The 26,135-nt window shown below is 35.8% G+C and overlaps 3 protein-coding genes across 4 annotated transcripts in view; 1 reads left to right on the top strand and 2 right to left on the bottom strand.

Annotated features, from left to right (window-relative positions):
• Nucleotides 1-12,541, bottom strand: part of LOC111808351 — a 17,914-nt gene extending 5,373 nt beyond the window's left edge. Inside the window, exons 1-6 of one of the 2 annotated variants that reach the window (XM_023694276.1) lie at nt 10,898-12,541; nt 6,012-6,097; nt 5,570-5,923; nt 5,389-5,472; nt 4,913-5,293; nt 1,335-1,388 (exon numbers count right to left, since the gene is read on the bottom strand). In XM_023694276.1, the coding sequence (XP_023550044.1) occupies nt 1,335-1,388; nt 4,913-5,293; nt 5,389-5,472; nt 5,570-5,923; nt 6,012-6,097; nt 10,898-12,119 (2,181 nt within the window). In that variant the 5' untranslated portion in view covers nt 12,120-12,541. Of the gene's footprint in view, nt 1-1,330; nt 1,389-4,912; nt 5,294-5,388; nt 5,473-5,569; nt 5,924-6,011; nt 6,098-10,897 lie in introns of both variants that reach the window. The other variant, XM_023694275.1, reaches the window with a different exon arrangement.
• A 515-nt stretch (nt 12,542-13,056) lies between these two features.
• Nucleotides 13,057-16,807, top strand: LOC111808065 (transmembrane protein 50A-like). Its single transcript, XM_023693850.1, has 4 exons — nt 13,057-13,313; nt 13,394-13,481; nt 15,888-16,040; nt 16,562-16,807. The coding sequence occupies exons 1-4, from the start codon at nt 13,181-13,183 to the stop codon at nt 16,593-16,595; spliced, it is 408 nt and encodes a 135-aa protein (XP_023549618.1). The 5' UTR covers nt 13,057-13,180; the 3' UTR covers nt 16,596-16,807.
• Nucleotides 16,808-17,281: 474 nt separating this feature from the next.
• Nucleotides 17,282-23,158, bottom strand: LOC111808812. The gene is made up of 5 exons (XM_023695005.1): nt 21,591-23,158; nt 20,706-21,451; nt 20,532-20,621; nt 18,110-18,868; nt 17,282-17,997 (listed from the first exon to the last, which is right to left on the bottom strand). The coding sequence occupies exons 1-5, from the start codon at nt 21,697-21,699 to the stop codon at nt 17,866-17,868; spliced, it is 1,836 nt and encodes a 611-aa protein (XP_023550773.1). The 5' UTR covers nt 21,700-23,158; the 3' UTR covers nt 17,282-17,865.
• Between the last annotated feature and the right edge of the window lie 2,977 nt (nt 23,159-26,135).

The raw sequence follows: 26,135 nt of genomic DNA on the forward strand, positions 1-26,135 counted from the left end.
GGTGGGGGGGGGGGTGCAGATAGCATGAAAACATCTACTTATGCCCCTTTTAGGGAGTAAATTTAATACATCAATGAAATTGTTTCTTATTAAAAAAAATGTACTTAAATGAAGGGACTTAAAAAACAAATCAAATGGAACAACATCAAACCAGGGAAGCTAGGATTCACACACTGACTCATAGCTTCCCTCCAATTGAAGGGTTAGATAAATAAAAAATTGAACCAGATGATAAAGTCCCACAAGACTTTTAAGAATCCAAAAACAGAGTGCCCTTTTGAAAAGACACAGGCTTGGGGAGGAAACTTTAGCTAGATGATACTTCCAGCTGTTTTCCCTTTCCCATGACAAAAAGCTACGGTTACTGATTTATGGGTGGCTGAATCTGAAAGCTGGGACCTTATTTAATTTCTTTTGACAAAAAAATTGTTAAATAAATAAATTACTTATTTCTAAAATGAATAGATAAATTAAATAATGTAATAAAATTGTTGAAAATACTTTATTTTTATGAAATTTTGATAACCTGGAACATGCAACACCAAATACAGATATTTGAATCTCAGACATTCAATCCTCAAACATTCTTTTCTCAGTCATTATTTTTCCACGTATCTTATACAAAACCTTCAACCAAACGGTCTCTATAAGAAATGGTGTGATAGGCTAGCTTTTATGCTATTCTTTAAGGTATTTGGTGGGAAAGAAATAATATTGTTTTTAGGGACTATCAGAAATCTTAGAGGGATTGTAAGGGATCTTATCTTGGGAGTACATGTGGTCTCTCGTAGGCTCAATGCCTCTTGGCTTTGACTTCCAAAGACTGCTGTTATCACCCATTAGGTCAAGCCTTTTTTGTATAGTTAAGGTCTGGCTTCATGGGCTATTAGTTTAACGCCTCTCCTCTTATTTTTGGTTTCTCAAAGAAAAAAAAAAGAGAGAAAAGAACTGAGTTCCAATAGCCATCAAAACGGGATTAAACTTCATCTCTCATACTTTCATACATTGTCCAGATTAAGTTCAGTAGGCATGTTTTGGATTCCCACAAGCCAAGAAATTCAAAAGCAATAAATTTTAAAATCTGGGGAAGGAAGGGATAGGGATCAACTAAGTTATTGAAAATAGTTTTCTTGTGGAAGCATTTCAAAAACCTAGAAGAGAGCATTGGTGTCATTAGATGGGTAACAGAAATAAGTTACTTACAAACTTATTATTGTCTATCAAAGATTAAAAATTGTCTTGAATCAACCAAATAAATATGGGAGGGGAGAAAAACACGATTGATCTGGAAACATATAGAGAAGAATTGATCATAAACTTCATAACATACCTACATCATTTGGCAAATTCCTTGGAGTATCTTGAGAACTATCATGCTCGTTTAAATGCTGCATGGATGAACAAAATCACTTACCATGGGTACGGGAAAAGTAAAAAACTAAAAGATAAATTAATTAATTCAAATTCAAATTAAAAAATTCATGAACTATGGTAACTTGGGGAATTTTTGGGAAGAAAGGTTCAACTTCATGAAAATGCCATCGTCAGCTAATTGTTCAAAATATAAGGAGCAGCAAGAAGAGAAACATCAATCCACGGAAAGCAAAAGACATGCCACAACCTGAAAACGCAACGTTCCTATTAAGAGTGGTAAAAGAATATTCCTATACAACTTTTTTTTAAAAATGTGAAATCAACCTTTCATTGATGAAAAAACGGCATTTGAAAAACCAAGCTTGCAAAAGGGAGAACCACTAAAGGAAAGGGCTCTAACTGTGCAAGATAAGATCTAAAGAATAATTATAAAAAGACTTCATCACCATTCGCCAAAAGCTCAAAGAGAAAACGTAGAATCTAGCATGAGACCAAACATCTCTCAAATCCTTCTCCACTCCTCTAAAGACTCCATCATTCCTTTCTCCCAAAAGATCTCTCACAACAAACCATACACCCCAAACATGCCACAAAATATTTCCTTTATCCCTAAATGGTGGATGGAGAAGGAACACCTTGATTATCTCACTCAGATCTTTGTGAGGGGCTAACGGAAAGCCAAGCATCTCAAAAAAGTGACTCCAAAAAGATCGTGCAATATTGCAACTCAAAAGAATATGATCCATGTCTTCCTCCGCACTCAGACAAAGAATACAATAAAATGACCAACCAACAAAGGCAACTTTCATGAAAGCCAATCAAGAGAATAACTCTTCTACGAATAATCTGCCAAACAAAGAGCTTAACTTTCTTTGGAATTTTATCCTTCTATGGAGCAGAAAGAACCATACCTATAGGGAGAGAAGAGGAGTTCAACAAACAATGAAAAAAAAAGAGCTACAAGAGAAACCCCCACAAAGGTTAGGACTTGAAAAACAAACATCCCTTCTCCTAAATCTAAACTCAAACTCTCCGATCAAAAATAAGAAAATTGTGACATCCATTGTTTCCCTAACAGACAACGAATGACAAAGTGGAAAAAAGGGAGAGCTCCAAAAAAGAACCAAAGAACCAAAACCTCAGCCACACAATGAACGTAGTGCAGAGATGTTTATCCCCACCCATTGGTCCTCCCATAAATACGTTTCCTTCCCACCACCCATAACACATTGAACCAGGCTAGAAAAAGAAAGGAGCTCATTGGAGATCTCTTTCCACAAATTTATGTAAGTTCCTATATAATACAACAATGCGCTTATTCATATTTTTGGGGAAAATTGGAAATGGGAACAAAAAAAAAACTTGATTTTTTTGTTACCAAAAGTTGCACATGCTTCTTAAAAATGAGAAGCAATGAACGAAAATAATGGCCAGACACTTCTGATCAATTCTCATTTGAGTAATCTATTAAAACACTATTATGATTTGTGTGCAATTTGAAATTGGCCTAATTTTGCACCTTCCTCGGATAAAAAAGCTACCTAACATCCATTCACATATCTACACAAAGAAAGTGAGAAGAAAAAGAGAAATGTACGATGAATGGAGTGTCAAAGTGACACTGGATTTCTAGGCTTACAGAGAAAGGCACTCAAATGGGCTATTGACAATGTAATCCGTAAGGGCAGAGCTAATAAAGCTTGAGGTGCTCTAAAGCGCAATAGCCTTTCAAGGCTTAAATGCAGGATTTATATATGGAAAAATACATAACTATAATCATAGATATATATATACATNAAAAAAAAGATTTATAATAAAGAAACAGATAACATATGAATTTAGAGTTCAAACTATCCATACTATGTAGAAAGTTTGGGGGCAAAGAAGGATGGTGGAGAGAAGTAGCAAAGAAAGCAAGGTCCGAAGTGAGAATATGGAGGGAAAAAATCCTGAACGCAAGATGCAAGCCCAATGCCTTGGGGCTTCAAAGGGAGGCATGCACACCTGCTGTATGGCTCACCTAGATGTGCACCTAGTGCCTAGGTACCCGCCTCAGGAGGCTTTTTAAAACACCAAGGGTGTTTTACTAATTCTTGACAGCAATTATGAAGACGATATGATGCAACTCTAGCTAACCACCTGTATCCACTTAAAGTTGGCCAAATTTTGCTTTAGCATCCGTAATGTTCCATCATTTATCATTAACTTTCCACTAGGAGGAGTTCTCATCCCCTATCCTTCTACTTGATTACTGAACTTAAGGCCACCTTAGGGATTTGTTCCAACTCAAAATGCAAGAATCTGATCGAAGTATAAACCTGATAGGTGTTATGATATTATGACCATGGAGGCAGCGAAGTGAGAGTGAGCTGTAGACAGCTAGACTTAGTTTCTCCATTCCAACCTCAATGACCACATGGCTTCTGGGGTGAATTGATTAGTGTGAAGGGCAACATATTGACACATGACAACAGACCTTACAACCAATGAGAATGATGGCAGAGCGCTAACCAATGGATAGAGAAACCAAGAAACATTAGTTGTGGGAGGAACACAGGAAGATTCATTTTTTTTATAAGAAACAATTTCATTCATGGATGAAATTACAAAGATGTCTAGTTGGACAAAAGTGTAGAGTAGCTAAAATGATGAAAAAGTGGGGGAAATTTACACCATAGATAGAAAGAAATCAATAGAATGAGGAACACGTTATCACTTTTGACCTTCCCAACTCTTATCAATCCAGAACTAGTCAGAACAAACAGAACATGAAAGATAGACAGATGCGACATTTTGTAGCGTGTCATTGAGCACAACAAAATGAAAATTTTAAACTAGTCAAGCAAAATTATGGCAATACATTTTAGTACCCAGAGAATCCCCAATCTCTTGACAACCGAAAGGTTAAAATATGCATGTAATACTTGATGAATACTGTCCGCAGCCCCTATACCATGTTCTCTTCAATATGAAGCCACTCCAAACCAACATTTAAAAATCTTTAAAATACCAACACATGCAAAATTGCATAGAGATTCTCCCCTCCTCAGCACACTTCTTTTATCAACCTATCTACTTGATTGCATGAGCCAGTTATTATTGGCTATATAAATAAAAAAAATAAGAACAGCATTCTGAGAACTATGATTATGAAAAGAAAAAAAAAATTAAAAGTGATCATGCATAACTTTTTTCATAAACCAGCACATCAAGGTGTTACCTTAGGGCCTGAAAATGCAGCAAATAAACAATGAACTAACATAGAGACAGATAAGAACAAGAGTGCCAGTCTATTTTGCGTAGACATAATATAATCCATCTATTGCAACCACCTCCATAAACAAACAACATTCATTCCTTTGTCCAATAACTGAATACTTCATAAGTTCATCAGAGAAGAAATCAAAGCAACCAGGTACACCCAATTGGGAACAAACCATAACTGTACAAATCATCATATGGATTCCATATGATAAATAAAAAGATTAACAGCCCAAAAAAGAACGGCAAGAAAAAAAATTAATGATGACATGCTCACCTTCTCACCAGCATCTTGGATGCATTCCTTATTTGAATCACCTTGTTCTTCACAAGCTTGCTGGTCCAAGGTATCACTTTGCATAACTAGACAAGGGCCACCTAAAGTTTCTTCAGATGAAGATTTGATTTCGTCACTCTTCAAATGGCTAATATTGCTTTTAGTTTTTCTTCTAAGTGTAACCATCTTATTAGCAATAAGGTCTGAATTATCAGAATCAGGTACTGACAATGAGTCTGAACGATCAGCAGATCCATCAACAGCTTTAGCAACAGCCGACTTGAGTTTGACTCTCAAATTTCTCTGCAAGGTGCCAATATAAGCATGACTTCTTAGCCATCGGACAATTTTGGATTTCAAGTCGGGGACAAGGTTGCCAGCCTGAAACATGAAGGACAACATAAGCAGATGACTTTTTTTATATGGGAAAAAGTCAAAACAATAATGACAAAAAAATTAATAATGGCAGGCATTACAGCAAGTTTTGCACATAATAAATCAGGCGGTATGCCAATTTCTGAGGCTACATCTTTAGCGTTCACTTTTCCTTGATCAATCAACTGCACGAAGGCAGACATACAATTGAAGTAAGACAGTCCTAGAGAGATAAGAAGTAAAAAAATTAAAAGAAAAAACAAGATCGACTTGCAAAATTACCTTTTTCATAATCGATGCAAGTTTAAGGGAGTCAAGTGGGTTAACATCCTCAACCCCCTGGACAGTAGACTTGTGTGTATCAAAACAATCAGCATTCAAACTGGGATCAGTGGATCCTATATTTTCTGATTCCCCACCATCCAATTTTCCAGAATTCGTATCAGAAGCCTCCTTACAGAGTAAAAGGTTATCAATGTTCCTTCTCCCTACTAATTTTTGTGGCCTGTTAATTGACAATGTTACTGGAAGGTGGCTGACAACATATGAGCTACTGTTAACAGCTTCAGAAGGACATTGGCCGCTACTCCTATCCCAACTGTCAGAGTGCTTTGAACAGAAAGCACGAAGCTCAACCTGATAGAAACAAACCTTTAGATCCTTAGATCTTTGAAAATTGTTATCATACAGACTGAATTCTAGAATGGGAATAATTCACACTTACATTATCACACCCATATTTTGCCCAGACCTCCATTCTATTTCTAGCCTCCCTTGCACAAATTGGATGGAAGGAGGTTCTGCAGGTTCCTGAGAGCAACAACCCAGCAAGATAACCATTAAAAACGGGTAGGAGACAGTTCAAAGGGGTGGAGGGAATGAGACAACAGAAAAATCAAAACATGAAGAGTGAAAAGCAAATCCAAATACTAAAAATCATCCCCAAACAAATGAAGAAATTAGATCATATTAATCAATACAACAAACCAAAGAAGAACCATATCAAGTCAACACTATTCTGCGAATTAAAGCATTCAAGACAGAGAAAGCTCCTGCTCTCATCACCATGTAAGGACAGAGAACAGGACGATAAACCGTATGAACAAATGCACGCTGAGGATTAGCATACATATCAAAGTATAAATTATGTTGTCATGAATAGATGTGTACTTCTCAAGAGCCAATCATTGAGTGCAAATCCAAATATCCAATCTAATAGAGCAATATATGGATCACTGACCAAGTAGAAGAAAAGCCAATCTTATACCAGAGAGGGATCTGAAGGGGGATATAGGACATTTCTGGAGGAATTACCACTCACCAGTAAAAAGAGATGGGCTCGTTAAAGGCTTACAGTTTCACTATATGTTAAATCATTTCATTGGAAATGAATAAGCAATCTTTTTTATGATAAATCATTTGACAGGATCGTATTAGTGTTTGGAACTTGTTTTCTCCTGCATAAAAAAATTATCCAAGAAAAACTACAAAAAGGGAGAAGGAAGACGAACTATCCTCCAAACCTGGAGAATAGTCCAAATGGCATTACCCAAAGGGTGGTTGTAATTACAAGAGTAAGCCTGAGAAGAGCAAAAAGAACTATCTGCCTCCCAAATTTTCTCTGAATGCAAAATGCAGAATCCTTAGTCTTGTCTTCAGAATTTCCTCTTTGACTATTTTTCTAATATAACAGGCCAAGGATAGCCTTCACCAAATTGCACCAAATCAGTTTGCCTTAACAATGGTAAGGAAGCCACAGCACAGCCATACGGCATTTATTTAATGGTTGTTCAGAATAAGTAAATTTTTAGGGGCTGTTTAAATGCATGTGTAACGAAACTGGGGGAATGAGCAACCTTATCTATGTCAGTGTTGAACATGGCACATTAACCCATGAAAAATAGTTAATACAAAATGTAATTTAATTGTTTTTAATTAATTTATTTGTTTTTAATTAGAAATTACTAACTACAAATTCATTATGAAGCAACTTATTAAACAAAATGCTTTTAACAAATCAAATTTAACTGTGTGCAATTAATTAATTTATGAAGTATATAAATAGATTAAGGTTTCAACTAATATTCAAAATGTTATTCCAACATACCAGACATAGTTATTTCATTTCTAGTATGTCAAAGTCAAAAGCCCCACTAAACTTTGGAATTTCTAATGCAATTTGGATAGGCATTTTTAAGTGGCTTATTTTGTTGTTATGAAGACTTCTCATCCTCATAAATCATCTCTTCCTCACTTTGGATTCTATAAGTAAAATGAAGATTTATTGTGCATAGTACCTGTCGGATAGTTTCAGATCAAAAAAATATTTGACAATATTTGTTCTCAAATTAAGGGTATCGGTGGATGCAAAAGAGAACCACCTATTAAATTTCATGCTAATGACGACTTCCACCTCTGAATGCCAACATGGCCTGTTTTCAAATGAAATGACTGTGAATGTACCAAAGAACTCAGAAAGAGAAACTTTCAAAGATGGCATTTCCCCTAGTTCGTGCGTAATGTGCAGAAGGGATGCGGACAACCATGATATCATTCCTACACTGTGATTTATTGAGAGACAGGTGGGACAAATTATTCTCTGTTTGGTATCCATTGGTGTTTATGTAATGAAATTGAGGAGTCTTATCATTCAGCTTAAGTGCAGAAATCCCTTTAAGGGTCATGGTAGAGTTTTGTGGACAAATATGGTGATGGCTTCTTTGGGGGCTGTAGGTCTTCAAAGTCTAACATCAGGAGTTTTGAGACTATTAATCTCTTTGCTTCCATCTAGTGTTTTCTATCTAGTTTTATTGTAATTTTGTAAGTATGACCTTGTACAGATTATGACCAATTGGGCACCCTTTTTGTAACCCTTTGGTATTGTGGGGATATCTCATCACCCTTTTTGTATGCTCTTCTATATCGTGCATCAGTTTTTTTATAAATTAGATGCAGAGAGAACCATACATAAGAGAAATAAGAATGGATTCTCCAAAGCCTTCAAATGTTAGTAGATTTCTTCCAATTCAATTTAAACACTACATCTATGAAATAGGATATCAATGTCACATAGAACAATACAAGTTGATTGAAATTTTTGCCAAGAAAGAAACCTTCCAGTCCAAAGATTTACTGATGTTCTCATTCAAGAAAGCTCAACTCAAAAATAGGTTGCACATTTGCCCCATGGCAGCTGCCAATCATATCTCTGCCACCTTTGCTTGTCTAGTGGAAAAGTTTACAATCAGATCATCTCCATAGTATAACGTTGGCTGCTGTAGTATTAAGCATAGCAGTGACTAGCAATTATGACTTTTTTCGTCAAATCTATACACCTTGCTATGGTACCTTCAGCTAGCTGGAAATATAACACTTAAAAAAATTTCAACAAAATTTTGATTGTTTAATAGAACCCAAGATCTTAGAAAATACTCTTAAAAACTGTATCTAAACGGTCCAAACTATATTTTTTTACAACAAATGTTGGGATGATAGATTTGAATATTTAACCTCAAGAAAAAGAGTAGATGTATTAAACATTGAAGTAGTTGACGTTGACTTTAGAAACTACTCTAATAGTGGACACAAGATGTGTTACGAGTGAACTTCTTAGGAACATGTTTAGTTGGAATCATTCCCATTTGAAATAGTTGTCTAGCAAGCTTTGCCTAAAAAGCAGGATGGACAGAATATTCCTAACATTAGAAAATGCTCCATCAGTAGATTTAAGAAAGAGTCCAGCGAGATGGCAACTGCCCAAATTAAAATGTTCATTATCTTTATGCCCTTGCAGCAAAGTCACCATCACTATAACTGCAAGAGTGTCCGACCGAAACATCTCCACTCAAAACCTATCATTCAGACAATGCCTTAGCATAAACAAAAAGGCTGAACGATGGACTTCCATCATTTTTTTATATAAGAAATTCCCAACCAGAATATGAACACTAGAATATCATGAAACTATACATCAATTCATCTTTCATTTTTATGATCAACGGTTTCATCTGTCAGAATTCTAAACAGCCTCCATAAACTCATCAGGAATACAAATGTCCCCGAGAAAATTCAGGTGATTACTTGGTTACAATCAAGGTTACAAAGAAACCTTCAGTGATACAGGTGCCTGCTTGGTCCCTTCGCAATATAAAACTACATATCTTCAACCTCAACTAAAACCATAAATGATTTCCAACGCCTGCCATGTTATTTATGCTGTTTACAAAATTCAAGTAAAGACATTGAGTACTTATATAATACACTCCTTTTGCCTCTTTGGTTTCTATTTCAGAAAACAAAATCCTCTGCCTTCATTCACTGAAGACTATACAAACTTCCAATTGCTCAAAGTGTGTTTCTAAGAGATTTCAGGACTTATTCCTTCTACTAGCTTAAGCGCACCCAAGATTTAATATCTTATGAGTTGCCTAGGAAACCAAAGATATTTGTCCCATGAGAATACTTGAGGTGCGCACAAGCCAGCCAAGAACTCACAAAAAAAAATTTGTTTTTTTTTTTTTTTATAAGAGACAATTTCATTGATGAGTGAAATTTACAAGAGGGATGTGTAATCCAAGAAAAAGACAGAAAATCTCTAGTCTATTAATGACTATTTTGTTGGAGATTAGATAGAAAAATCATAGAATTCTTTGACAATGGAAGATTTGGGGTTTAAATTGGTCCAATTTCTCTAATTGAGGAGTTGCGTAAAATCCAATAAACTTGATTCAAGTCCATTGGAGTCTTTTTGATCTATCTCTCTTGCTTTTTTTGGGAGGATAATTGTTCATCTTGTCTCCTTTATCTGCTCTTTGAGTTAATACAATGTTTTCTATCCATAAAAAAAGTGTATCTACTCGGCACTTTAGAGTTCCAATAAGAGGTTGATAAGTAGGAATGCACGAATTATAAAATATCTAGAAATTCCTGGAGATCATTTCTTTATGGCAAATCAGGATCCACTAACATCCTATAAGAAAGTTTCCCCTATAACTATCAGTCAATATGACAGACAAAGCATGAAAGAAGAAACTAGTTTGCCCTGTTAACGCCCCCAATCAGCATGTTTTTAAAAGAGACTGTCTAAAACGACATAAATACCCATTCTTTATTTGAATTTCATAAACCTAAACAAAATAAATTAATTGACAACTATTTATAACCAACAAATATGAACAAACGCCACTCTCTTAATACTCCCTGTCAATAGGATGGTAGTAGTAAAATAATTCAAGAACTAATCTTCCTAAGAAGTCAGAAAGCATAATTGTGTATGTGTGGGAGAGAAAGATGGAGCGGGGAGGGGAGAGAGAGAGCAGCCAGGAACATAAAATCAAACCTCGAGAGTAGTAGAAAAAAATTGTTCACTAATTTCAGATTTCGACCAACTTCTAAAATATTCTGTACAAATGACATTAACACATAAACCATAAACATGCTTTTCTGCAAGAAAGAATAAAAATAATCTACCCATTACAACAGCATACAGAAGTCAATAAGAAAAACATGATCCAAAATCTGACGACCATAGTAGCCACGTAGAATGTGCTTCTGATGCATTATCCAAACAGAAAAGGAGTATGGTAGAAATAATGGGGGCAATAAACATACCATGGCTGCAACGAAGACAGGCTCCATACTTGACTTTGCATATGTTACATACTAACTTTTTCCGGGTTTCTTTTATGCCTCCCAGATTCATAAGAGGCTCCATCTGCGTCAAGTCCTCTATATATACCTCTGGCATCCACTGACTACAAAATAAATGAGAAAATTCAACAGAAACTCCACTGTCAACGTTTTTGTGTACAGGTTTCAGAGCACCACCCTGCCTGGGACAGAGCAAACAGGGTTTCGTGGATTCATTAATTTCATCCCTCTGCTTACACCAAGAACACAACCAGGATCCATTGACTTTCTCTCTAATGCCATAGCACTTCTTGTGAACCACCACATGACAACGACTGCAAGTAACTAACGGGTTTAACCCTTTGTTAGTACCGCCCTTGGAGCAAAAGTGGCATAAAGATGAGTTACCATCGCAAGAAGAAGCAACCAGAACTTTTTCCAACCCTGCGTCACCACCTAGAAGCTTCCGCTTCTTCGAAGGCCTCTCCGAAGTTAGAGACACCTTATTCCTACAGCCTAAAAGCCATTCTAAGCCGCAAGAAGAATCCAAATTCGAACAACCCTTGTCCTCCAGAAGTGAGCCACTGGCTTCAACCATGCCCACATCCGGACACAAACGATCATCCTCAACCTCGTCTTTAACAATGGCCCCATCCGTATTCTCGCCACTAACATTCTCACTGCCACCTACATTTGCTTCTGGGACATTTCCTGATGAGGGAATTGAAAAACATTTCCTAGACACTAACCCGCTAAAGGAAGACGCTGCACGCAAAGTGTCTACATCAGACAGCGTCAAGTCTCTAAAATATTCCTCTGTCTCAACCCAAATGTTGGAGCCACGCGACCTTTCACCTTGTCTAGAAGACTTCTTGTCTGCCCCGGAATTGGATTTCCTCTGCCGTTTCTTACCACCCGTATGTCTACTCAAGAAGTTACCCAACCTACTGGGCAAAGTAGACACACAAGGAGCTGAAGTCTCCTCCGCTACATCAAATGGCGAACGCTCACATAAAGCCTTTTGAGCCTGCGCGTAATAATCAATGTCCACAGTAGACAACTTCTCCTCGTGTGTTTGAGTTTGGGCCAACGTTATTCTGTTCGGCACTCGTGCCACTAAACAAGGCCTCTCCTCAGTACCACAACCTCCATCCGCACCCCTACCCATCATCTTCTTTCCCAGGTGACATCGGTCTCTAGTCATCACCAACAATAACCAGAACTCAACCCATCCGTGGCGCGTCCCATAGTCAAATCCCCATATTCCACTCTATCCAAATACCAACACTCCCATACACATACGCTTTTCTGATCCAAGCCCTCGCATGCACAAACTACGTAGATTAAACGAAGAAAAAAACAAACCCTAACCCTAACCCTAATCCTGAAATCCTGGTCCAACTCTTCGGTTACAAAGGTAGAGATGAGGAAAGGATGAGCTGAAAACCAGAATTGAGGTCTGAAATTAGTATGGTTCTTGTTGTATTCGGATCCCTTTTTCTTGTGAAATGATTTAATTTTGTTCGCAGTTCGATTTCGCTTTCGATTGGGATGAGAGAGAAGAGAAGAGAAGAGAAGAGAAAAGAAGAGAGAGAATCGCGTTATTTGCAGGCAGTGAAAGGCAGTTGGTTTCTAGAAGATATTTTTATTAGGTTGCCAGTGAGGGTGTATGATTATCCACGTGTCATACACCCATTGGCCTAACTCCGCGTAATTGCTTTATCGGATCTATGCCTTNTTTTTTCTTTAAGAACTCAATAAGCATATATATATATATATATTTTTTTTTTCTTTTTCTTTTTCAAGATGCTCTCTTTTTCTTACACATATCAATCATTTTCAAGTTACATTTTCAGAAATAAAATAATTAATTTTAAATTAACTAATATATTGCATAGATTTTATATTCTATTTCTAATAAAATTTAAAAATATATATATTGAATAAGTAATAATTTGTTAAATATAAAATTTAAAATTAAAATACATAAGTAATAATTTATTAAATATGTGTTTAAAAATTAAATAATTGATTAAACATAGAATTAGATAATTAAATCATTTAAAAAAATATATGTAAATTAATGGACGAAATTTTGTAATTTAATTATATATATATATATATATATAAAAAGGCGGAGAATAATATCAGAATTTCAACTGAAGATCGATGGGAGCTGTGCTGTTATTCAGTTCATATTAGCCTCTCTAAATCGATCCGTCTCAAACCTCTATCGCAAGGAGAAGGCAAAGAAAGAAGCCACAAATGGATTTGGCGGAGCTGTGGTCAATTTTCGGCCCTGGCGTCGCCGGAGCTGTGTTTGGTGCCGGATGGTGGTTCTGGGTTGACGCCGTTGTCTGCAGTTCTGTTGCCGTTTCCTTCGTCCACTACCTCCCAGGTTCTTTATTCTCGCCTCGCGCTTTATTCATTTGCGAGTTCGTTAGGGTTTTTGACGGTGGTTTGGTATTGGGGTTGTAGGTATTTTTGCTTCTTTTGCGGCTTTGATGTTCAATTGCGTTCGCAGAGAAGACATTGATTATTCTCCATATGAGGAGGGCGAATGGAGGTGAGAAGTTTTTGTCTTATCTACTAATCATGTTATGACCCTCTTTGTCTGATCATTCGTCTCGATTGAAAGCAATGTCACTGTGTTCTTCTTCGATGAGTTGATGTGGATTGTGATTTAGTACCTTGTTAGGATTATTCTCCCTGGATGTGTTAGGATCTTATGAACTCGTAGCTTACACCTGGGTCTTAATTCGTAATTTGCAATTTAGAATATCGAATGCACTTCGATTCAAACCTTGCGTGTTTGCAATAGAAGTTGGGGTAGGGCTTGGTTGGAGCACTCATCAGGAACTTTGAACCTGTGCAATTGAATATTATAAGCTTGGATAAGATGAAAAATCAAACAGGAAACACAAGTTAAACATTGTGTCAATGGCCGTGTTTTGTAAGAGCAATTTAGAGATGCAATTTCTGCACCGAGACTTCTTCTCTCTTTTTTTTTTCTTGCGAGCAACATTTATACTGTACTGAATATTAATTGGACATCCCATCAATCAATTCTTTTATACCCTTTTTGATCCATCTCTCCATTTAGTGGGTTGAGTAGAGAAGGAACTAAGGGGCAAGAGTGAGGTTGTTCAGGAAGTACATAAATACGTGCCTAGTGATAGGAGAGTTGATGATGAAGAGCATGCATGTGCATAGCTATCAGGAACGGAAACACAGAACGTAACTTCCTGATAGAATGGTCCAAGTGATAGTAAACATTAGCGAAGAGCCATCGAAAGTGGTGTATTAGAGATTGTGATGCTCAAGAGCTAAGACAGAAGAGTCGCTACTCATCTTGATTTTGTATGGAAATAAAAATTTTGTTACTAGAAAATCTCTTTTTAACATTTATCATTCCTCCCAAACATCATATCTTATAGGATTGCTATCTCAGGATTACGGTGCATTTGATGAGATACACGACCTAAAGAGGTTTATAGAACAATCTAGTGGTTGGGGAAGAGGTGCTTCACTCACTAAACTACAAAAGGTGATCCTTCAATTGGAGAATAATCATGAAAATACTAGAATTATGAAATAATTTTTTGTGGTTTGATCACTGTCTAGAGGTAGTATGCTGTATACGATATTTCATCGGCCATCCTTCGAAGCGGACGTATCTTAAAAGAAAATTCATTGACTTGTCTTTTTCCAAATAGACCAAAGAAGAGTATAGGTCCATCACAAATTCTAGCAAAAGAAAAGACCAGCCGATTATCCATCAAAGCCCGATTGTTCATCAAAATGAAAAAAGAAAAAAAAGAAAAAGAAGAAGACTGACCAGCCAACAAGAGAAAAAGAACAATAGAGGAAGATATGAGTTCCTCGTCCTGTCAAAGACAATAAACTGAGGGGGACAAAGCCCAAAATGGGAACTTCTGTAATGTGTCGGCAGTATTGAGATTGAAACATTTTCATAAAAAAGAAGAAAAAAAGTTGAGATTGGGACCTCTATAAAAGAGAGACCAAAGAAAAACATTAACTTTCATAGGGATCATGAAATTCTGAATATAATTTGTGAAGGGGGCTTTGAACTTATCAGGTGGTTTGGTATGGTATGATGCATTCAAGACCATTTCTTCACACCTGGAGTAGTTGTGACCCTTGTTTGGGAATAAAACTATTAATGACTTGCAAGCTGAAATCTAGTAGAAACTTCATCAACACCCTCTTAAAAATGGAGTTCTTAAAGTGGTAGTTGTAGAATTCAAATCTATATGGAAGGCTTATTGATCAATGGATGCAGCTGCCAAACTAGTACGAGAGCTAACCAATGAAAGGTGACATTAATTATGCACATACTGACTCTCCAATTGAATAAATAACAAAATTGTGCACGGTATTGACATTCAAATTGCAACTTGCTCCATATGGTTTAATCACTGTGAAGAATTAGCCGNGGGGGGGGGGGGGGGGGGGGGGGGGGGGGGGGGGTGCACGGAGTAACAAAAGGATGATGAAACGAGAAAAAGTTGACACAGACCAGAACAGGCCCTTCAATTTTTGCTAGTTTTAGAAGGAATTAGCAGGTGCATGTTTTAGAAACTGTTCTCTTTTTCCAGGCAGCAGAAGCCAGAGTTTCCTGCTGTGCTTACAGCTCAGTTGCAAATGTTCTGGTTATCTGCTTGTTGAAGGTGTAGGATGAGTTAATATTTCTTCAAAAAGAAAAAATTATATGCCCTCCGCTTTTATGCTAGACTACAATATTGGTTCATGTTAGGACATGTTGAATTAATATGCTAGTTATCTGGTAGTTTTTACTTAGAATATCATGGAAATAAGCCTCACATTTTAGACCTATAAGCATACGAAAGTTAGATGAATCCGCTGATAACATTGTGAATTTGATGTTTATGTTAATGTGGTGATAGTGTATTTCTGTAATTAACTATACTGACGCTTCCCTCGACAACAGATTGAAGCTTTGGCTCTTCTTCGCTTATGTGGTATCATTCGTTTCATTAGCAGCATCAGTGGGACTCTTGATACAAGATTCAGTAGTAAAAACAGGGCCATCAGTGTGGACAGGAGTCGCAGGAGTATTGCAGTGTGTGTTTGTGTTGGTTAGGTAAATTGGCCTTCCCCGTTTTGATCATCTTAATTCTTATTTCTCCTATCTGTCTTTTATTAGGATTTATGCCAACAAACATGCAGCCACTTTTTATTATCCACTCCACCTAGTTTGTCGTGGAATCATTCTGCAAGGCACTTTATCAAAGAAAAGCTTATGGGGTTCTTTCATCTTGATGTTTCTCTTGATTTTGAGCATGACCGATATAGTAACATCTATGTTCCACTCTCTCTAAATCTACATAAGATGTTTTAATCATGCCATAAACGAAGTTTTTGCTTGAACAGGGATAGTTTCTGTTTAGCCATCTGATGCTGAATCAATAGATGCCCTTAATATTTGGTATTCATTGCATTATTTCTGTAGAAAAACAAAATCATTGGGGGGTTTCATCACTAGCACAAGTATCACGTATAACTAACCAATACCATCTCTCAGGAACATGCTCTGTTTCTTTTTTGGAGGTTCTTATAATGTTATTGTCCATTTATGTTTTCCTGAAATACTGTCTGTTGCAGTGGGTTGATTTACTGGACTTCTCACTCGGAGTAAGACGTCAGAGGCTAAAGAATTACCAACTTCATATAGCTCCAGTGGACTGCAGACTACAGTGTGAGTCATTTGTGTGTATCATTTGACTTTTCCAACTATGGAACCAAAGGGCTTTTCTACTTGTAAATGTCATGTTAATTTCAAGCTGAAACCATGTCTATATGTCTTTATGCATTCAATATAAGTGAGTCAGATATTCAATCTTTCAGCCATTTCAACCTTGCATGTGGGAGAGTTTAGTTTAGTTTTTGTTCTTTTTTCCCTTCAAACCGTTGTGGATTGAAAAGAAAATATATATATAAACTTAGATAAAGCCATTGTAATTTGAAAAAATACCAAGTCCATTTACAGTAAGTGTACCCTTTTCATTTTGTTTTCTAAATAGAAATAACAAACAGATATTATACGTACATTGAACGGTTTCAATTGGATCGACTGTTGTTAATGTGATACATTTATCAAGAACTGCTATAGCCGACGAAGTGGCTGCAAAAGTGACGAATTAACTTCATCAAGGAACCATCTGCTACAAATTTTAATGACACAAACCATCGGTTTTATAACTTCCATTAAGTTTAGTATTTATAAGATAACTGCAAGCTAATTAAAAAAGGAAAATGGAAAATAAAATAGTTTTCAAAGTCCAAAATTAAAAAATGAGAGTTGCAAAAGTGGCACTGAACCAATAATCTCTAAAATTAAATCCCTTATTTATGTGTAATTAGTGCAATTCAATGTCAAACAAAGCTAACACACTACCCAACATAATAAACCAATATAATGCTGAACGAAGACAAACTTTTTTTCATTTTCCTTTGAAGAAGCAGCAGCCCTTTTCTTTCTCTTTTTCTTTTTCATTTTGCAAGCAAATTCCAGAATAAAAAAAAACTTCCTCGAAAGTGATAACAAAGAACCAAAACAAAAAGATGCAATTTGCATACATCTTTTTCAGTGCAGACAAAACATTGGCCTGCCAAACCTCAGCAACTGCCCTTTTAAACACCGCAAAAATTCCCGCTGTAGAGGTAGGCAGGATGATGATTTGGGCAACTGTAACTTATTGCACTATTTGCACTGTTCAGTGTTCAATTAACATCCATCTCTTCTTCCAACCCCAACTCCTATCAGCATTTCTTTAAAACCATGAAAACAAAAAGAAGGCAAAAAAAAAAGAAAAAAAAATTAAAAAGGTGAAGAAAAAAAAAGAACTAACCCCACTGCCTTAAAAATTGTGAACAAGAACTTCTCATGGGTGAAAAATAAAAATTATTCAGGCTTCCGAGTCAGATGAGCTCAATTCAGAACCGGCTCCATCCTTGCTGTCCTCATGAGATTCAGACGGCACAGATATCTTTGGCTGAATGCTACGGCCCATTTTTAGAGATGGCTTCAAGCTCATGTACTGCAAATTAGAATTAGAGCATGGGTTATAATTTACAACTTCATCAGCTGATAGAGACAAGAACAATATTTAGAAGTGGGGATTGTTGAAAGCAATATAAGTATTTGTTCACCTCCCGATAGAAAGAATTGATCTCTTCTTCAGTAAGGCCTTCGTCCTCACCACAGTTCTCATCCCATCCAAGAGAACGAAGAAACGCAGCCTCCTCTTCATCTAGAGATTCAGCAGCAACGTGGGTCTCAGTTTTTTCACCACTGTCACAAGATGATCTAACCTCTTCAGAACTATCTCCATTTGTATTCTCCACAGCACCATTTTCAAGAACATGAGGACTTGCAGGAATGTCAATTTCTTCCCTTGTTAGTTCATTAGATTGGCCAATTGAAGGAGATTTCACAGAAGAGCATGAATCTGAAAGAACAGCAGAAGAACTCATTGAAGTTTTCTTCTTAATGAGGTTAAAGAAATCATTCCGGCTCTGGACTTGAGATAAGGACGGTCTTTTTTCCAAAGTTGTTCCAGATTTGAGATCTAAGCTAGCCATCTTGCGCTCCACAGAAGCAACATTTGAATTATTCGGGCTTCTCAAAGGAGCATGTGGAACTGAAGGTGCAAGAGCGAACTGGCTGTTTGCATTACTAGTTGGACTTGAGACATCCTTTGCTGTAGGGGAGACACCATTTTCTCGTGCAGGTTTTAAAACAAGAAACTTCCCATGAGAACTCTTTTGAGCATCGGACTTGACATGTCCTCCACGAGATTGGTTGGCATGGACTGACGAGGGCAGGGGCTGTCCACCCTTGACAGTAACATTAAGTTCTCCAGTTCTTGATGCTAATTTGGGCTTTGATTTATCAGACGAATTAAGCGCCTGTCAAAATACAAACAGAAAAACAAAAACGTTAATGATTATCTAAAGGGAAGAAACAGGAGATTTGCAGTCAAATATAATAATCAGAGATATATTACTATATTCATATTACAAGGGTGGAGAACTTTTTGGATTCATTTTATCAAAATTGCTTCTAAAGACAAATCTTCTAAAAGTATCTCGAAAGATATGGTCTGTGTTTGAATTCCCATTTATTTCTTCAAGTATAAATTTAAAAATAACATACTTAAATCCATTTATACTTCTCAAAGATTAAACGACTATTGATCAGGTGTGAATAAATTAATTTAGAACATTAAATAAAACACTACAAAATAATATTTTTCGTCTTCAACTTTTNTTTTTTTTTTTTTTTTTTTTTTTTTTTGTTCCAAGTCTTTATTAAGAATTAATACTCCTAAGCAAGTTTTACATCACCATACTGAAACTCAACCATAATTTACATCAGCTTCAAAACAAAACAAATAGAAGAACAAATTGGAACCTTTCAGAAGAGGAATCCTCAGTTAAGTTATAGCTATTGATACTAGAAAAGGGGTTGGCAATCAGTTAACAGCTTAACAATCTTTCAGGTAAAATTTTAACAAAATGATAAATAATAAAACTTGCCTACCAAATATAACACGTTAACAAACAAAATACCAGACACCAGTAACAAATTGGCTACAGCACAATAATCAAATGAAGAGAGTTAATATGGAAAGTTCACACTTCCCTTATAGCCTATTTAATCTACCACCGGCCTTTTCTACCCTTGAGAGAGAATAAAAAGTGGTAAACCAAAGATAACCCAGTCTGCAAAATGTCAAAGAGGCAAAGCACATGTGCGCATACTATGAAATTGGATCCAAAAACAATTCTTATCATCTCTTTCCTATCATCTAATTTCTACAAATTTCCAAAAAGGTGGTCAGGCAAGAAAATAAGGACAAACCCCTTGAAGAATTTAAAATAACCCTTTCTTAAATCAAAGAATGCATTAGATGATGATAAAGCCCTCTGGCACCCCTTTTCTGGGAAAAACTAGTATTTATCCTTTCAACCATCCTTAAATTGAGTTTCAGATCAAATAAAAGGGGGAAATGTGGCTCATAATCTAGCACATCATAAATGACTTTGAACCAGAAACTTCTAGCAAATACTTTGAGTTCCACTATCTAACACGTACACAATGTTCTTAAGTCAATGTGTGAAGAGATAGAATACTTGAATTATAAACTTCCACTAAAAATTCTACAGTTTCTAAAATGTTGAAGCAGAGTTTATTTAACAAGCTAAATCGAAAAATTTAATTCACCAGACGCCAGCAGCAGGTGCAGAAAAATATCAGAACAATAACTAGTGTTCTTCTCGCATAGTTTTCAGTATATTTTACCAAAAAATGACTATTATCATATGTACTTCCTAAGTGCCTGATACTACGACACAAAAGCAGCTGCGAAGAGAGTATTATTAGTCTTATATGAAATCAGCGATCGACACAAGTTGTGAAGATACCACATAGATGGTTCTCAGTTCTCTTAATATTTTTAGTACCAACCTTTTCATTTTTGAATCAACAATCACAAAAAAAATTGAAATATAAAGAGGCAGGAACAAATCTATCCAACAAAGATTCAACAATTGCATTAGCACCAATTACCGAAGCTTTTGGCATAGAAGGTGTCACCGGTATTAATTGCCTGGACTGTTTAATAGCCAATTCCTCAAGCCTCTGGGTCTTGACAGATAACTACCACAGTGAGGGGTAAAACGATGAGACTGTTAGATAAAAAAAGCACATAATATACAGCAGAAGAAGGTTATAGTAGGGTACCTCAGAAGCCTGGGGAGCAGCACGAGCCCGAGATGGAGCCTGCACCAGCGCTTCAGCCATATTTAGTCCAGCTGTCACACTCAGAGGCCCTGCCCCTGATGTAGCAGGAACAGTTTGTTGAAATGACGATGACCCTGTGGTACTTCCAATCATACTGGGCACCTCAGCAAGGGCAGACGTCCATCCCTCTCCACCAACAATTAAGGCCGAATTCCCAATTGGTAAGCTTTGAACTGATGAGCTCAAACCAGGAGATGAAACTCTTCCAATTTCTGATGCTCCTTGCTTTTCTTCAGATCCCAGTGACGGAAAATCCTTTTCAAATACAGCTTTCTGAATGCTACTACCAACACTAATTCCAGGAGGCATTCCATTGCTGCTGTTGACACCAGCTTTCAAATCTGTTGCAACTCTTCGGTGAAACAACTCATCTTGCTTCCTGGATACCATAGAATGGGAGCGCCGCAAAGCATCTTTATCAACCCTGTTGGGAAGTATCTTTCCCAGAGGGTCATGAGAGTCCCGGTCCCAATTATCCCCAAAGTTAAACCTATCCTTTTCTTTCTCACGATCCTTATCACGATGACCCCTGTTAAAGCTACTATATGCATGTTTGGCAGAGCCGTTGCTTGAACTTCTCCTTGAATTTGATGAAGCTGTCCGATCCAGAAAAGCAGGACGTGAAGTGTCAAAATCACCAGTGGTCTTTGAAGGTCTATTTCTCGGTTGAGATTGAGAAGGCACATCTAAACAACACAGGATATACATTAACGGTGTTCACAACATCAAAACAAAGGCAAGTCAGCAGTACGTTAAAGCACCTTTATTGAAAGCATGTAACAATAAACATATACAGAAAAAAGGAAAGAAAGAAAGAGTCAGTACCTGAGTGGGGCGAAGGCGACTGAAAATGGTGGTTTGAATTGCCGCCACCAGTAACGCTTCCAGTATTTCTCAACCATTCTGGAACTAAAGTGGGTTCACTTCTTTCCATAAGGAATACTGAACATGATCAAAATATCAGAAGAAAAAAACAACTCTTGCCTTCTTTACCACCTCAAATTTCCAGAAACCTTACTCCTTATGCAGAGGAATTTATAAAACCCTAGCCTGTACTTTATTATTTCGAATGCCTAACCTCTATTTTGCTCTGAATGAACTTTCACGGGCATCCCTGACCATGCAAGTCACGACTACAACCCATATGTATCATCAACTTCGTGGCATAACCAAGGTTCCAGCAAAGATTGACCATGCGCAGTGAATTGCTTCGGATTTGCAAACACGCGCACGGGAGTGAACGCAGAAGATGGTTCTCAAAATTTAAGTCCTAAATGCCACAAAAGAAGTCAATCTTCTATAATTATCCCACTTCACGGCCACCACTATTCAAGCAAGTAACTACCAATTTGGCTACAAGCTGAACGCATTCTGAACGGGTTTTATCTTATCGTATGTGCAAAATCAACATAACCTAATTCTCATACGGGAGTGGAATATCAGAGGATGAAAACAGAGGAAATAGCAAGGATATGATGAAGCGGTTCAATTAAAAAGAATGGTAAGAGGAAAGGCCTCACTATCGCTCCCGGCCTCGGTGTAGATTCGGTCAGCAAAACACCTCGAAACCCCTCGTCTTTGAGGGAATCGGTTAGAGATGCAGAGATATAAAGAAGGTATACCTGACGAATAAAGCAGTAGAGCAATTCCAAACCAGAAGATTGTCCCCGTCAAAACAGTTCGATCGGAAAAGGGAAAAACAAAATCAAAACCTAACGAAATAAGAAATTGGGACAACCAGAATCCGAACTCCGATTGAATGTGCCAAAAAAATTATCAGAAACCCTAAACCAAATATGCACCCTCCAAAAATTTTCCGCCGAGGTCCAAACCGCAAGAGTAATAATAACACACGAGATAAATAATATAACCTGTGAGATATCCGATGAAGACGAAGAACTAACCCTACCCTCAAACTGATTGACGAACCCCAGAAGTCGCAACTGTTTTAATAACTGCCCCCACTGGTTGCTGTATATTCCCAAAACAAAAAGAAATGCGTCTGAAGAGGGCAACAACAAAATCTATATATATAGAAACAGACTGTGAAGAAAGAAGCGGCGGCGGAGAGAGAGAGATAGAGAGAGGGGAAGGGATTGGGAATGAGAGAGAGAGAGAGAGAGAGAGAGAGAGAGGCTTGGGTGTTCAGAGCAGCGAATAGGGTTTTTGTCTGTTTGTTCGGTTCGGCTCGGTCAGCTTCAGCCCCCGTGTGGTGGCGGAGAGAACGGAAACCGGCAGAGAGAAACGCAACGGCGGAGAGAGAAGATGAAGCGAGCGTGTAGGAAGTCCGGAGAGGGAGAGGGGAGACGGCGAATGTGAAAAAAAAAAAAAAAAAAAACTCGTCTTTGGCTTTCTTTGACGCTCTGAAAATCAAACAAACGTCTCTACAGTTGAATTCCCCTATTCTTCTCTTCTCTCAGGGCTATTGCCAAATCGAAATCTTTTTCCTTTTTTCTTTTTTTTAATTATTATTATTATTATTATTATTATTATTATTATTAATAAATATATTTTGATATCTTTGGGCTCTCAGAAAAAATTCAATAAAAAATTCCCCCAATTTTGTTGGTGCAGGGGGCGATTTGCTGTGACTCGGTGTATGGTACAGTGTAGGTAGCCCACATATTTCATAAATGCCTTTTTTTTTTATTGTTTTTTTAAATAAATTTTAATTTATAAATAATTGAAATATAATCACATTTTTTTCTCCGGAGAAATAAAAATTAATAAAGTAGTAATCACATTAAACGTCGGTTTGATTATATTTTATTTCTTCAAAAACACATGATTTGCATTTATCTTTTTTTACCAAATATTTCAAAGACTAAATAATTAAATATTTTTCATTCGACTAGCTTTTTAAAAATTATTGGGTTATTTGACGCAATATCTACCGCTCGCCGCTCAAAAGTGTGCATAGATATGAAAATATTATTTCTCAACGAAATAATACAGATTTAAGAATTAGAAAATAATACAGATTTAAGAATTAGAAAAAGAATTGGGATCAAAATGTTCATCTTCATTGATATTCACAACCTTTAAATAGGATACAAGATACTAAATAATATCTACAAATAAAATATAAACTAATATAATATCTACAAATAAAATATAAACTAATAATAAAATAAAATATACTATTATTCAAATTCAACTAATTACGATATTTAAGATATATTTCCTAACTAATATATTCTGGAATATTACGAATATCATATATTCCATAACTAATTCAAACTAAAATAAGTTGCACTAAATTGTGACATTATTCATATTTTTTATATCGGATTTGAATTATGAGCAAAATTTAAAAGATAAAAGCTTAAATTTTTTTAGTATTTATATTATATACTTCCTTTAAATTTTTTTACCTACCATCACTCGTTACCCATCTCAGTTTGTCCTTTACATTTATTTTGAAGGTAAGAAATTTATTTATGAATGGGTTTGACGATGCATTATTTGTAAACTTACCTTCTACACAAACAATATATATTTAATACACGTCATCAATTAATTACATTGAAATTTTGGATAAAAATATTAGAACATGTCACCATTTTAACGAATTAAATTAGTCTCTGAGTTTAAAGTTAAATCAAGGAGTTTCAATATTTCATAAATTCTCGATTTTTTACCTGACATTTTTAAATATAAAAAAAAAATTAATATGGTTGGAAACATAACTCTAATAATTATTTGTATCAGTTAAGATAGTGTCTCTCACTTATATACTAATTATCCTCTCATTGATTAACTATCCAACCTTTCCTCCTTGGTAGCCGCCTCCTCTTCCTCCTCGACACAAATAAACAAACAAAAAAAATCCTAAAATACATATATGAAGGTTTTTATAGCACAAAGTAAAATCACGGCATAAACATTACCCATGCTTTGCATCGGTAGCACTAAAAGTGTACTTTTTTCGAGGCAATATGCATCGACAAAACCCTAACCTAACTTCTTAGATCATTTTATTGACATAAAAGAACTATTTTTTAATTAATTCAAACCTCAGGGATAAAATAGTAATTTGCCCTAATATTATTGAACCAAATTCATTTTTTTATTTGAAAATTATTCAAATTTAATAGATTAAATATAGAAACTAAAAAAAAAAAGTTAAGCCACATTTTAAAAAAGTTAAATAATGGAGATTTAATTTAATTTTAAAAGAGAATAAATAAATATATATTTGATGTGCATGCATGCATGCATGGATAAAGGGAGGAATGGGCATTATGTAGATGCATGCATGCATGCATGTACGGAAAGGCGTTTGGATCATGTGGTTCTCTCTCATTTGGGAACGCGTTACGCGTGGAAGGAACCGTTTGATCTTTTCTCGTACACCCAGGACGAGGAGTGCCTCTAATATATTTATTTATAAATTTATATATATATTGCCGTCCTTCTGCCACTCACGTGACGTGTAGTCACCCACTATTTCCTTCTCTATTCTCAACTTTCCCTTTATATCCTCGGAAAAGCAAAGGAAATTCCTTTAAAAAGAGAAACAAGAATCTAATATTATTATTATTATTATTATTATTCTTTTTTTTTAATAATAATAATAATTATTATACTTCTTAATTATCATAATTTAAAGGTAGATTAATTATTTTTTTCAAATTAATAAAAATAATAACGATAATAATAATTAAAAAATTGATATTCCTATTTTAACAGTATACCAAGGGCAAAAATGACTTAATGACAAAGTCGGCGTCTCCTTCTAAAAGGGTCTCTCTCTTCTGCTACGAGTCAACATTTGTTGTCTATTTATGAAGTTTATTTCATCAATAAATGCTAAATATCACGACCAAATTTAATAAATATCTTCGTTCATATAATTCTTCTAAAATAAAAACCGACATTTTCTCAACTTAGTTTCAAAGAAATTTCAGGAAATTTGTTTCTTAGATACCCAATTTATAATTTATGACAAATTTATTTTTTATTATTAAAAATTGAATAAATAAGGAGATTTATATAATTCTTAGTTTTTAAATTTCGAAATATCGAGTTTATTAATCGCTTGTTTGGTCATATTGATAAGTTTAATTTAAAATTTTAAACTATTTTCATTTTTTATATTTATGAAATTGCTAACAAAATCTTAGCAGTAAATGATTTTATAATGTTTTGATAAAAATACAATATTTGTGAAATAATTCATGATTTTTATGTAATTATTTATTGGCCACATGACATCTTTGAACAATTCCTCTTTGCACTGTGTCCTTTTCCGTACAATTTTATTGGCTTTTTAAAGAACACACAACCTTTTTGAAATTTGAGAATATTAATTAAATAAATTATTGCCATTTTTTTGGTGGGATAATTATAATTGTTATTATATAAAAT

This window comes from Cucurbita pepo, chromosome LG13, assembly GCF_002806865.2.
Source record: "Cucurbita pepo subsp. pepo cultivar mu-cu-16 chromosome LG13, ASM280686v2, whole genome shotgun sequence".
Taxonomy (NCBI): Eukaryota; Viridiplantae; Streptophyta; class Magnoliopsida; order Cucurbitales; family Cucurbitaceae; genus Cucurbita; species Cucurbita pepo.